Raw genomic sequence first — 14,133 nt, forward strand, 5'->3', positions numbered from 1 at the left:
AGAGGGATCCCTCCTCAGTTGCTCTTCCTGAGGTTTCTACCGTTTTTTTTCCCTGTTAAAGGGTTTCTTTGGGGAGTTTTTCCTGATCAGCTGTGAGGGTCATAAGGACAGAGGGATGTCGTATGCTGTAAAGCCCTGTGAGGCAAATTGTGATTTGTGATATTGGGCTTTACAAATAAAATTGACTGATTGATTGATTGATTGAAATAGGCGACACAGACGGTGAGGTGGAAGCCTGATCGTAGAAATTGCTGAATATTTTTTGGAGCACACCATTTTTGGCTTTGGTCTAGATGTACATTTTTAGTATGGAGCCTTTGTTTTATAAATGAGACTCCTGGACTTTAAAATGAACACTAAAGGTGAAGAGAGAGAGAGACCTGTCTGTACTTTGAAAACTCTCACCTTTGGAAAGTGGCCTTGCCAAGGGCAACAACAGGTCGGCTCGCCTGACACACCCGCTCAGCGATGGCTAATGTCTCCTCTTCCAGTCGTTCCTCTGGCACCACCTTACTGACCAGACCATGCAGCAAAGCATCATGGGCGGAGATGGGAGTTCCTGTGAACAGCATCTCCATGGCAACCTGGTTAAAAAGAAGGGAGCAAAGGTGTACATCAGTTTGAGCTTGATAGAGGGACCAAAACAGTGGTCGGCCGTCAGTCAATGTTAGACCACCCGTGAGCATCTGTCGCCCTTGTCAGTGCAGTGTGACCCACGTCGGTGCTCCTTGATGGCCTACATCAGAGTTTTTTTGGCTGATTCAGCATGTTGAATCAGCGTTGGTGACAGTGGAGCCTGTTGGTGAATGAAATCACTCTGATTGCCGGTTCAGCTCACGAGAAGAGAAACGGAACATTGGACCGTGTTGTTAATGAGCTAACTAGTGTCAACGCGGTCTTCCGGTTTCTCTTTTTTAATGACGGATACAGACGACCGCCGTCTGCTGGCGTGGAAAGTTAACTCCTCTCACGCAGATGCAGAACGGAGATGCTGGTTGGCTGTCAGCTGTAGTCTCTACAGTGCGTTAATGTGCAACTTTTTGGCTGAGACACAGGTGACGTGAGGCAACGCAAAAGTCAGCGTTTGTTCCCTGAGGTCACTTTGGTTTGTCTGGGCCTCGAGACATGTAGGGCTGAGACAAACAATTGTTTTTATTCTTGCTCAATCTAGAGCAGTGGTTCCCAACTTGTGGGTTGTGGTCCAAAAGTGGGTTGCGGTCCGCAAGGGTAAAAATACACACTTTATTTTGAAGTAGGGGTGAGCTCGTGTACAAAAATCTCTAAACGTTTAGAGTGGATCATTTTTTCCATGTAAACGTGTACACGGGTTTCACCGCTGGGTGGTGCTATTGCATTATACCAGTAAAGCCCCAGTTATCCGAATACCAACCAACGGTTATGATCTCATACACGTGTACACGTGTCATTTTGAAGTTCTGTGTATTTTGAAGTACAGTGAATTTCCAGCACAAAGCTTTTACTTTAAAGTGCCGTTTCCTTCTGTAGTCTCGTTTGGAATACGCGCTTTGGAAAGCAGAGCTAAATGGTAAACAAACATGGCAGCACACCGGTAAGGTAAGACAACACGTTTACATGTCGTTTTCTATATGTTCTCTGACATTTATCCTAACGATATGAGGCGGTCTTTGTGGAAAAAAAGCTTGTTTAGTGGACTAACTTTGCACTTGAAGGTTGCCCGTTCACTTACGTTTTAACAGGTCTGACGCTACTATGCGCCCCGGCTGTATCTAGGCTAACGGCTAACATGCTAACTATTATTTTTATGTCACTAGTCACTTGAAACAAATTTAGGACGATAGGAGACAGGTTGAAATAAATCGAAATTTCCCTTTAAGCTCTTACCTTCCTCGGCACGGCTCTGCCGATAGCCACTGCCGGCGTCGAGCAGAACAGACCCACGTTGACACCCGGAGTGGCGAAGGTGGACTTCTCTGTCACCACGGCAATGTCACAGCTGGCAACAAGCTGGCAACCAGCCGCAGTGGCAACACCGTTCACCATGGCGATCACTGGAACAGGTATATCTTGTATCAGAGTCATTACCTGAAACACAAGAGCCAACGCCATTCAGAGACATAAATAATAAGTAAACAAATGCAGTGGGAAAAGGATAATCTGTCACATCATCAGGATTTAGCCAGTGGCTTTTCAAATTTGCAACATTTGCTTTGTTAGCACTTGGCTGTTCCATGTTTTAAAGCCCTGGTCTTGACGGCCTGGCAAAAAAATCTGGGTTGTTCTGAATAGGAGTAAGAGGAGATGTTAGCTGAGCACGACCAGTGAGACATGAGACTAATACCATGCATGTATGAATGTGAGGAATATTTGAAGGTGTTTTGAAAAGCTGATGCTACACTGCAATGCTGACTGAAATGTGTAAGAAGAAGGTGAAGTAGTAGGAATGGACAGAAAAGTGGTAAGGGGTTTAATTTGTATGAATTCATGCTGCGTACTACATGAACAATAATTACTGAGCACTTTGTGTGTATAATATTACAGTACATTACAATATGTATTTAACAGTCATAATCCCAAACGTATCAACAGTACTATCAGTAGTAAAGGCTGTCTGCATCTAAGATTCAGACACGCACACACCAACATGTCTCTGTGTTGGTGTGTGCGGAGCTGTTGCTCTCAGCAGAGGGTTCTTTTAATGGACATGAGACCTCTCAAACTCCTCCCTGTTATTCCCAAACTGTGGGTCCAATCGTCAATATGAGGATACCACCAGAGAGATGAGCTTCTCCTGAACGCAGACATGTCTTTTTCATGTTTGCGGTGTTAAAAATGTTATCTTGGTCGCAGGTTAGAGATCTGGTGCCCCTCAGCTGTTTTCTAGAAATCCCCCCTCTCAGTTTACATAGGAGTGAATGAGAAAAAAATCGGCGCTCCCTTCGTTTGGAAGCTCACTGGGCCAAATGTGTAAGTGTGAGTGATTCCGTGGGGGCATTTCTGTGACCAGCACACATTGTCATACATTTTGAGGTATAAATTGTGTGTGTAGAGTGAAAATTGTGAGATTAAATGATAATAAAGATTCAGAGAAACATAAAATGCCAAAGAATGTGTTCTGTATCCACTTCAAAGTACTTCTGAGTCACATGATGTCACAAGGCAAAAAACTCCTCTGAAGTTAAATTAGTACATAGAAGAGAGCTACTTGTTTAAAATCCTATTTTTCCCAACAGGTGCTGAAACACAGTCGTCCGGATCCAGATATGATGCAGACACAGCCAGAACATTTCAGCGACAGTGAGACAGATTCAACGGAACATAGGGACATGTCCACCTCACAGTGGGACTGCTCTTTTCGATTTGTTAGTGAGATGATGCAGGCATTCTGCAGGTGGCAGACGGAGGAACGGGCTAAAGACGAAGCCAGTCTTGACAAAATTACATCCTCAGCTGCCTTCACCAACAGGGAGATGCTCAGGGACGATTTGAAAAGGTTTTTTGACCCCCTGCAATAGTCTGCAGAGCACCGGGGGAAACATTGGACAGTGAAACCATGGTCTCCTCAACCCTCGCAAACACCTTTAGAATCTCTGAAGAACAGGCCATAGCCATGTCAGAGATAGGGGATCAGGCTTTTTACGATACAGAAGAGCTAATGGAGTCGGTCCACAGGTGGGAGGCTGAGGAGGCTGAGCAGTGCTCTCAGTCGGAGGATGAAGCACCCAGAGCTCTGTCCCACCCAACAAAAGGTGAAGGCAGAGCTGAAACACTTTTTCGACCTCCGGCGTGAGTTTGCAGAGCACAGAGGAGAAAACTGGACAAACATGCAATACCTACACCTGTCTGACGGGACAGACAAGAAATCTGCAGGCAGACGTGGCAGAAACATCTTTAAATGGATGAAGCCTGCATTCAAGCACTGCTGGGAGCGCTACTTTGGAGCAAGACCCAGGAATAAGGTCCGCTCCAGTAGGACCAAGGCTGCCGAGAGAGCAGACCTGACCTCTGATCCTCTGGAGTTCGACAAAAATTTGGGACATGAGGACTTCATAGGGACAGAGGGACAGTCTGGCGAGGAACCACACTGTCCCTCTGGAGTTTGCTGAAGATTGGGGACACGAAGACTTCACTCCACAGACTGAGGAAAGTCCCCAAGACATAGATTCACCTGACTGCGTGTCAGCTAAAGAGGTGTCTACCAGTGCCTCAGTCGCCTCCATCGAGGACATCGAGTCTGCTGAGGACGCAGACCTGACCTCTGTCCCTCTGGAGAGTACGGATGTGGCAGATGAAATTGTCACGCTAGAGGATGACATGGACAGACAGACAGAAAGCAACCTCATAACTGACATAGACGCAACTCCAGGGCCATCAGGAGCGGAAAATGTCGATGGCAGTTTCATGATTAGGACATCGGATGCTGCCCAGGAAGTAATGGGCATTGAGGTAAGTGACATCGAAGACCCTTTCCTGGATGATATTCCTGACTTGGAGTGTGACCTGATGATAACTGCCAACTCCCGGGAGAGTGGAAGTGATGTCAGCGAGTCCAATACTCCAGCAGTCTGGGCATCGATAAGGGTTGAACAGGCTCGGGAAGACAGGGAGTCAGTGTCACCAACACCTGTAGTCGTAGTGTCTGAGGAGACAGCTGCTGAACCTGAGCAGGATTCATCAGCACAGACAAACAAAAACAAATTGTCTGTCGGGGTCCTTGTACAGAAGCTGGTTTCGAGGACCTTTAAGAAAGCAGGTGTGGACACCAACCCACGTCTCATAACCGACCGCCTGTTTGAGAACATATGGGCCAAAGTTGAGGGAGCAGATTTTGAAATTCTCCCAGAAACTTTTAAAAGTCTTGACAAGGCCTTTTTTAAGGACCTTTGCAAACACTGGGGCAGTGCACAGATGGTGCTGGTTTCAGTGAGTCAGGATGAACCCAACATTGACATCTATATAGCCTCTACTTTTAAACGTCACCTGATGACACCAGCAAAGAGGCCCAACGCCATCGTCAGGTTCTTCTCCAGTGTGGGCAAAGTGATCTCAGAGCCCTTCACTGCACGCCGAGATAGAAGGGTCAGTCAGATTTAGGTGACATATAACATACATGTTGAAGGAAAAAATAGTTTGGTGAGTGTCTTTTTTCCTTTAACATGTATGTAATAGAGAGCTCAAGTCCTACCTCCATTCAGGTAACCTCCAGGATACCTTTTGCTCCACTGGCCTTTGCAGGGCAGTGACCTTGGAGCAGGACACATGTGGGGCAGGACTTGAGCTCTAAGGACTACCTGAGGAGTCAGCAGTGCAATCTCAAAGGCGAGGGTTTGATTGTCGGTCCTGAGCCTTTTTGAGTTTGTGTGCTGCGCAGCGATGGGTCGGGTCCGGGCATTTTTAGGCAATTCTGAGCAAGAAGCAGAAGAATTGGAAGACATTTAGGAATTTAACAACACAATCTGCCTTTTGCATCAGCTGAAGAACTCACAACCTCTGAGACTAAGAATCAATTTCTATCTCACTGAGCTAATTAGTCAGTGACAATTCATGTGTAGCTTCACAAATTGACTAAGCCAGACGTGCAGGTTTAGCAGCCGTCCATGCATGGAAAAGCAGATTTCAAACCACTGTAAAAAATTCAGTTATCGAAACAAAAATCTGAAAATACACATATTGCATCTAGACAGCATGGAGATGTTGGTAATTTGTTTGTAACAATGATTGATTTGCTCCATAAGTGAAAAACTGATGTTTAAAATTGCCATTTTTACATTGACTCCAATTGTTCACATTAGAGCAAAATTCAAAATGCTGTCAAAAATTCAGTTTTTGAGATAAAATTCTGAAATTTGCCACACATCATCTACCATGACTCTAGAATTTTGTCATTTTTTTCATGAACATTGAAGATTTATTTAGCAAGAATTTGCATGTATATGTTTACAGTACCGTTTACAGTCAAACATTTTGATGCACTGTAGGCTCAATTTTTGATAAATCAAAAATCTGAGAAACATAGTTTTTGTAGGACAGTCTGAAGATGCTCTGTAGCAAGTTTGGTGTCAATTGAGCAAAAATTGTGGGAGGAGATAGGTTTAAGAAGTTTTACAGTTTTTGAAAAAAACAGAGTGATGAACTTCATAATTTTTAATAGGTTTAAATGTACAAAAGTTTCTTCAGTATTGGGGCTACAGTTTGATGAAAGTTGTGAAGTTGTAGCACGTATGGTTGATTTGTTATGAATTTTCAAAGTTTTGAACTTTAGACGCTTGCTGTAGCGCCACCATCAGGACTATTGGCTTGAGTTTACAGCTGAGGATATCTGGCATGAGACTGGACCTTTGTGCAAAGTTTGGTGAGTTTTCACCCATGGGAAGAATGATTTCCTCGGAAGAAGAAAGGAGAAAGAAGAGGAATACCTAGGATTACAATAGCAATTAATTAATTAGGACCCTAATTAATTAATTGGTCATTTTGTCTCTTATCATCTGCTGTCAAAGCTGTAAATATTCAACTCAGGCTGAACTTCTGCTGATTCAGTTTCCCCTTGAGCGTTTGGTAGAAAACAAAAAGAAAAGAATGTGTTCTTTTGCTAATGTGTTTTCCTTTTCATGTGAAAACCATCTATTTTAGCATTAAACTTATGGTCATGACCCAAAACAGTTAGTAGGTAAGTTAGGGCTGATGCTGTGAAGCTAAGATATGATGCAATACTTGCCTGCATCTCTCAATCCATTTAATCTATTAACCTTCCAGAGCTCCATTCCTACAAAACCTACGTTTGAAGAGTTAGACAAACAAGCAAAAAAAACAAAACACAAACAAACAGAGGATGCAATATCTGAAGGAACTGCGGGCGTGGCGGGGGCGGGGAAGAGCGGCAGCCCAAGAAAGACAAAACAAAGAGACTAACCTCTGCACAGGTGTGAAACACCTTGGTGTGATAATCTCTGCCCTGAGCTGACGTCAGCTCCTTCAGGTCATGTCCTGAGGAAAACACTGGACCTCTGGCTGACACACACACACATAAACACACATTACATTAGACCACCGTGTTTCTTTCTCTGTCACACTCACACACTCACAGTAAATACAAACCTGATATGATGACAACTCTGAGGTCATCGCTGTCGACGTCAGTCAGGATGTTTTCTCTGAGCGACTCCAGCATGGACAGAGACAGAGCGTTCCTCTTCTTGGGATTGTTCAGTATTATTCTCCTGGAAGAAGAAGTTAGATTTTACAGTGGTGTTTTGTGTATTTCAGCTCTACAGTTTATTACAGGGGTTCTCTATTAAACTGGTGTTGTAGTTCAGGGACCTGCAGCCATGTTAGTGGATCAAAAAAACACCAAACTTTGTTACAGCGGTGATTCTGTAACAAACAAATGCAGCGAGATGGAAAACAAATGGGCTGCTGTTGGGAGTTGTTGCTCTGCAATTTCTCCTCTAATCATCACGATATGAATTTTTCATATCATATTAAACTTTAGAACGGTATTATCGTGAACGGGATGATATGGCACACCTCTATACTTTACAGATACAAAAACATTAAACGTCCAGCCCATTGTGTGGCTTGACCGGACCGCATACTATTCTCAGAAAGCAAGTTTAGGTCTCGTGGGGCTACCCTGAACGTCATTTTACTTCGTCCTTCCCGTAGTCTACACTGGTTACCTATTGGCTTACAGAGTAAATAGCGTGGAAGTCGCCTATCATCGATACATTGCTGGTCGGAATTGTACCTATGGATTGAATAACGCTTTAAGTTTACTCAATGCCTTCTACAGCCATCTAGTGAACAAACATGGGAACAGCATATAACTTTACATGAATTGGTTAATGCTGAGTTATGGCATGACCTTATTACTGTATATAGAATTGCATACAATGCATACACTGGGTTGTTTCAAATGAAAACTCCAGGTAATTAGCTGCTCATGTATAGTTACATGCCATGATCACTCCTGGTCTTCAATTACATTCTTCAGCAGAAGAAATAAATGGCAGTTTACTTTGGGTTTTCTAACTTAAACATATCTCAAAAGGTCTCAAAGTCTCAAAAGGCCACATAAAACATGATAAATCAACAGGGTTCCCACGGGTCCTTGGAATCCTTGAAAGTTTGTTTCTGGGGGAAGAACCACAAAGCAGCTCAGTTTCCTAATTTAAGTGTTTGGAGTGTCTCTACCTTTCATTAAAGTACTCAATCTTTGTAAAAATGTAATACCACAATGTAAAAATACTCCATTACCAGTAAGATCTGCGTTCATAATCTTGTGTAAGTACACGTGGAGCAGTACTATCAGGAAAATGAACTTCAAGTAACAAAAGTAAAAGTACTGATATACACATTTTTTGTAGTTTAAATGGAATAATTTTCTAATAATAATTTGTTTTAATTAATAAAATATTCTGTACCTGATAGTTATTGCTGTCAAATATTTATAGCGGCAAAAAACGTGCAAAATTATGTTATATTTGACATGTAGTACAGCAGAAGTACCTCATAATTATAGCGCAGTACAGGACTTTAGTCAATAGTCTAAATTACTTTCAACCGTTGCATTAATTATGATATATTTCCACTGAAGTACTCAGCAGTTGTGTGAAGTGATTTATTAGTGGCACCACCTGACACTGAGAAAGAAAACATTGATTTAGCCACACTGACACAGGGGACAGTGACATCAAAACGCAGACTTATTATTAAAAATATATTTTTGACAGAAATAAAACGTACGCCGAATTTATCTTGCGACCTTCACATGTGTAATAAAGTACTGTGAGCACCACTGTAACATGCTGTTGTTGTTAAAGTCTGTATTCGCTCTAAAATCACACTGTATTTACACGGGACCAACTGAGAGTGAACACAGTTCCGAGGACACGGACACATGTCGTTGCTGCACCTTATTCCGTTGTCTTGCTGTCTCACCGTCAGCGGCTCCGGTTCAGTCTGAGAGTAAAACCGGGTCCGTGTGAGCAGAGCTGAAGTCCTGCTGAGCTCAAACACACCGACAGCTCTGCACAGCAAACTGCGAGCCATGTTTACCCTCACCGCTTCACCTTCCGACTGTCACTTCCGGGTACGATGACGTCGAAGGCACATAGGGCAACGTAAGAATAGACCAAGAGCCTGAAAAAATAAAATAAGATTTAAAAAATTAAATTAAATTAATAACTTAAATTAAATTAAATAAAACAAAAAATATTTTTGAAAAAAGAAAGAATAATATTTAAAAAATAAATAAATAAAATATTATATATATATATATATATTTTTTAAATAAAATAGAATAAGATTTAAAAATTTAAATTAAATAAATAGATAAAACAAAACAAAATATATTTTTAAAAAAATAAAAAAAAATAGAATAAGATTTTAAATTAAATGGATAAAACAATTTTTTTTAAGGGCTTTTTGCCTTTATTGACAGGACAGAGAGTGAAATGGGGACACAGAGAGAGAGTGGGGACTGACATGCAGCAAAGGGCCACGAGCCGAATTCAAATCCGTGGCCGCTGCAGCGAGGCGATGCCTCTGTACATGGGGCGCCGGCACTGTCCACTACACTACCGACGCCCCCAAAATATTTTTTCTTTAAAATGAAATAGAATAAGATAAAAAAATTAAATTAAATAAATAAATAGGTTAAAATAAAATATATAAAACAAAATAGATTCTAAAAAAATAGAATAAGATTTAAAATAAATAAATAAAATAAATAAAACAAAATATATTTTTTTAAATAAATAGAACTAGATTTTAAAAATTGAATTAAATAAATAAATAAATAAACCAAGAGCCAATATCACAAAATCCAAAGAAGACAAAAATTCAAGCATTTCTTTCTATTTTAAATAATTTAATTTTAATTTGTCAGAAGAATTAAATGTACAGTTTTAGGGGCGTTGGTAGTTTGGTGGATGGTGCCGGCGCCCCATGTGTAGAGGTGATGCCTCGCTGCAGCAGTCGCGGGTTCAACTCCGGCTTGCGGCCCTTTGCTGCGTGTCGTCCCCCCACTCTCTCTGTCTCCCCATTTCACACTGTCCTGTATATTAAAGGCAAAAAGCCCAAAAAAATAATCTTGAAAAAAAAAAAGTACAATTTTAAGATACACTTTATGACAAAATATTTGTTATCAAAGTACCAAATTAGATCTTCTTTTTTTTGTATTAAATAGAGCTTACTATGAAGGGTTGCAGGGCTGTGAAGCATAAGTCTGATTTATTATTATAATACATTTTCTGTTCTTTATGTTGATCAAATTTTTTAAAAACTAATAGTTTTTAAAGAGAGTTTTAGAGAGCATTCATGCTCCCTGAAGTTTTCAAAGATGTTGTTTTACTCGCCCTAATTCTTTCTAAGATGGCCACGGATGCTAATTCTGCGTCAGTTAGTTGGTGTCTTTTCTGTCCATCGATTCACTCACTGCCCCGTGTAAAACAGATAAAATAAAATACATGAAACTGAATTCACTGTACAACTACTACATCATAATAATGATATCAAGTTTACAAATACTATGACACTAAAAACTGTTTTATTGTCGACTAACTTGATAAATGACTGTAAAATAAAAACAATTATATGTTCTCTGTTACATGTGTTAAACACATTAAACACACATTACATATGGCTTAATAGAAACAATTTCAAATCAGCTTCACTATAACTCGCAGCATTCACAGACAAACACTTGTCTTTATCTGGACACATTTTCCCCACAAATACAACATGCTAACGTTATTAGCACAAGCCTATGGCATTTTACATTGTATAAATTAGCCTAGCAGCTAGCAGAGATTTCCTCTGCTCATATGAAGCCAGGATAAATCACACACAAGACTTAAAATGCTATTTCTGTGGAGGCTTTATTGTCTTCACAATTTATTGTTTCTTATCTGTGAAATTAAAGTAAATAAAAGCTTTGTTTCCACTGAGGGAAATGGTTTCAGCTTACAGAGACAGACAGGAGGTCTGCGTCACTGCGATGTGTAGTTACATTTCTGGGGAGGTGCACGTCAGGCTACGGATGTGATGTAAGTTTGTGCTCACAGCCTGTTTCTGCTGCCCCCATGTGGCAAAATAAATTACTTACTGGTAACACTTTATAATAAGGAACACAAAAAACGAGTTGTTACGGAGGAACGAATGAGTTATAAACCATTAGTTAATGGTCAGTTCTTGGGTAAGTCCCAATCACATGTGATAGAGTAGCTAAGCCTTAGTTAATAAGAGGTTAATTGATAATGACTGAGGGAACGACTTGTTTTTTTGTGTACCTGTGTTACCAACTTATTGCAAGTTTAAAGAAACCAGTGGCTTGTATACACACATGACATCAGCAGCAGCAGCATCTCTAACCGTGCTGCTCCACCCTAACAGAGACCTGCGTAGCTACAATCTTTATCGGGACCTCACTCCAGGTGCTGATGTACGGAAACAGCCTGTCAGTGAACGTGTGTGTGAAGGTGTGTATGTGTGTGTTGGTGTCAGGATCAGAAAACAACAGCAGTCCTCTGTCCCAGTCCAGGTGCACTCGAATCCTCTTTGGGTTCTGTGTAACTGCCACCTCAGATCCTGTGTCTGACGGCGACAGCGCTTTGTATTCACCGCCGCAGAACATCAGCCTCCACAGCCCGGCGCATATGATTCCTTTCCTCTGGATGGACTCTGTTAACACGCCCAGTACGAAGGCTTTGCTGTCTCCGACCTCCACCTCCCAGCTGTGACACCCTGAGTTAAAGCCCTCGGAGCCGACGACAGAGATGAAGTGGTCGATCCTCTCTGGGTTGTCAGGAAGCTGCTGCCTTCTCTCTCCGTGTCTCACACTGGTCAGATCGTCAGACATGATGAGGTCCGGGTGAGCCATGTTTGGATCCAGAATCACAGGACTGTAGGAAACAACGTCCTTCATCTTGCTCCAGACGTTGAAGCTCAGGTTGCCTAAATGTTTGGCCTCGTCTATCAGAGCTCCTGAGTGCAGCTCTGGATCATCAGGCAGGGGGCGCTGCTGGACTCTGGCCGCTGCAGCCTTGTAGTTCTGCAGGAACAAGACGTCTTCAGCTCTCAGCTCCTTCTCTGTGGCTCTGACTGTTTCTGAAAGAGCTGCTATCTGTCTGCTCAGAGCTGCAATCTTCTCTTTCATCACCTGACTCTTCTGCTCCTCCTCCTCCCTCAGTGCAGCCATCCGGGCTTCCTCTTCCTCTTCAAGAAACTGGTGCAGCTTCTTGAACTCCTCCTTTATCCTCCTCACCGTGCTCTCTGTCTGGATCTTAATGTGCTCTGCAGTTTGATCGCAGCTTCCTTTCACCTGATGAATAAGCCTCAGTTTGCTTTGCAGGGGCTTTAAAGAATCCAGAAGTTTCTTCTTCTGTTTCTGCGCAGCTACGTCAACAGGTTCAAATCTGCGGTTGCCGTGTGTGTCTGCGTCTCTGCAGACGCTGCACACCAGCTGCTGATCACCCACACAGAAGAGGCTGAGCTTCACAGAGTGCAGAGTGCAGACGGGCTCGGACCCTGCAGCTGAAGCTCTGTCCTGTAGGAAGGCCTTACACTGGCTCTTCAACGCCAGGTGACAAGGAGGTATGTCCTTTGACAACCTCCTTTTACAGACTGGACACTCAGAGATTTGGTTGTCGGTCCAGTACGTCTGCAGACAGTCTGCGCAGAAGCTGTGGCTGCATGACAGGACGACTGGATCTTTAAAAATGTCATGGCAGACAGGACATGAGAGATCCTGCTCTAACCTGGAAGCCATGTTGTGAAGTTAGTTTCACTTCTGGCAGCCTGCTCCTACAGCTTGTCTTTCGTGTGTACCATCAGCAGCGAGTCCAGTTTATTACCAGAACCAGTATTCCCAGTATGTCCTGCTGGAATGTAGTCGTACAGTGTGACAGTTAAAGCTGTCGTCTATCACTCAGTGCATTATCAGGAAGGAAGAACAACAGTGAGCTTGCTTCCTGATTTCTCACATGACACGGGTTGAGTTTCATCAGCTGGGCTGAGTCTCACTTAAAGGAACGCTTCACCCTCCAAAATTTGTAATTTGTATTTTAATTACTCGCCACCTGTTGGGTTAATTTTGTGAAGCAGAAGTGTTTCTTTAAAAGGGTCCACTGGATCAACCAGTGACCAGGCAGCTAACATCTGATTTTGAGTTTGTATCACCAAATTTCCTTGTTCAACATGCACGATGTGATTTTACCAAGCAGGATATGCTCCTGGATCAACATCCCAGATTGCATCCCTGAACCAACATTGCAATGACATCATCAGTGTGCTGCAACTGTGCTTTTTTCAAAATTCCTTAGTGCGTCTTCAGAGCTAATGGTCCGTTCCATATAGATCTTACCGCTAGTCAGACGGTTAAAAGAACAGGAAGCTTCGCAAAATTACGCAGCGACACCTCTTTGAGGTGGTGCTACCAGTAGTGGTCTCGTATGAACTCAGAGGACTACGAGTTTCGTAAGACTTATGGCTGCGCCCTATATTTACCCTGTGGCTCTGCTCTTTACTATTATTTTTACTGTTTAGCAAATTTGAGTCTTCACTAAATGCTTTATGATGTGTTGTTGTGCGTGGAATGTCGTGTATGTGTTGTTTATCCATTGGTGTTGGTGAAAGTGGCTAGCAGTGTTGCTAATAATAAAGGCTCCGCTACTGCAATAGCGACGACCGCTTTCTTGGAGGCATCCATCTTTGTTTACGTTAAGGTCATAAATGGTACAAACGGGGACGCATATCGCCAATTTAAACAGGAAGTTACGACATTTTACGACATCATCTTGAGTCTCACCGCTCATAGCAACGTAAATGGATCACAGCATGTGCTTCTTCTGTAAATTGAAGTGAGTACAATCGAACAAAATCCACAGTAACGAACAAAAACCTTCTAAGCTAGCGCAGGGTTTGAGTTAGCTTGCTAACTAGGGAGGCTATGCTAACGAGTGAACTTGCCAAAGGCTAGAATATTGTTCACAAACATTAGGAGGAGTGAGGATAATGTTATTTTACGAATGACAAAGACATTTTCCATCCTTTTTAATAACCTATTCAAAACTATCATCTTCGTCCTGCATAATTTGTTTGATCCAGGGACATTTTTGCTATGTTGATGTCAACATTAACAAATTATCCAGAATCAGT

General features: G+C 42.2%; 3 protein-coding genes across 3 annotated transcripts in view; all 3 read right to left on the reverse strand.

Annotated features, from left to right (window-relative positions):
* Positions 1-9,065, reverse strand: part of echdc3 (enoyl CoA hydratase domain containing 3) — an 11,537-nt gene extending 2,472 nt beyond the window's left edge. Inside the window, exons 1-5 of the mRNA XM_050036369.1 lie at positions 8,891-9,065; positions 7,075-7,196; positions 6,890-6,987; positions 1,864-2,064; positions 406-584 (exon numbers count right to left, since the gene is read on the reverse strand). Of these exons, the coding sequence (XP_049892326.1) occupies positions 406-584; positions 1,864-2,064; positions 6,890-6,987; positions 7,075-7,196; positions 8,891-9,027 (737 nt within the window). The 5' untranslated portion in view covers positions 9,028-9,065. The remainder of the gene's footprint in view (positions 1-405; positions 585-1,863; positions 2,065-6,889; positions 6,988-7,074; positions 7,197-8,890) is intronic.
* abcc9 (ATP-binding cassette, sub-family C (CFTR/MRP), member 9) overlaps positions 1-14,133 on the reverse strand; it is a 555,625-nt gene that overhangs the window by 429,455 nt on the left and 112,037 nt on the right. The gene's annotated exons all lie outside the window — the stretch shown is intronic.
* On the reverse strand, positions 10,969-12,905 carry LOC126384911 (nuclear factor 7, ovary-like). The gene has a single exon (XM_050036352.1). It carries the CDS (start codon positions 12,743-12,745, stop codon positions 11,345-11,347), a length of 1,401 nt encoding a protein of 466 aa, XP_049892309.1. The 5' UTR covers positions 12,746-12,905; the 3' UTR covers positions 10,969-11,344.

The sequence above is a fragment of the Epinephelus moara genome, chromosome 23 (genome assembly GCF_006386435.1).
Source record: "Epinephelus moara isolate mb chromosome 23, YSFRI_EMoa_1.0, whole genome shotgun sequence".
Lineage (NCBI taxonomy): Eukaryota > Metazoa > Chordata > Actinopteri > Perciformes > Serranidae > Epinephelus > Epinephelus moara.

What these genes read in the sequence shown, in the direction of transcription:
- LOC126384911 (XM_050036352.1), bottom strand. Translation starts at nt 12,745, where the DNA reads ATGGCTTCCAGGTTAGAGCAGGATCTCTCATGTCCTGTCTGCCATGAC.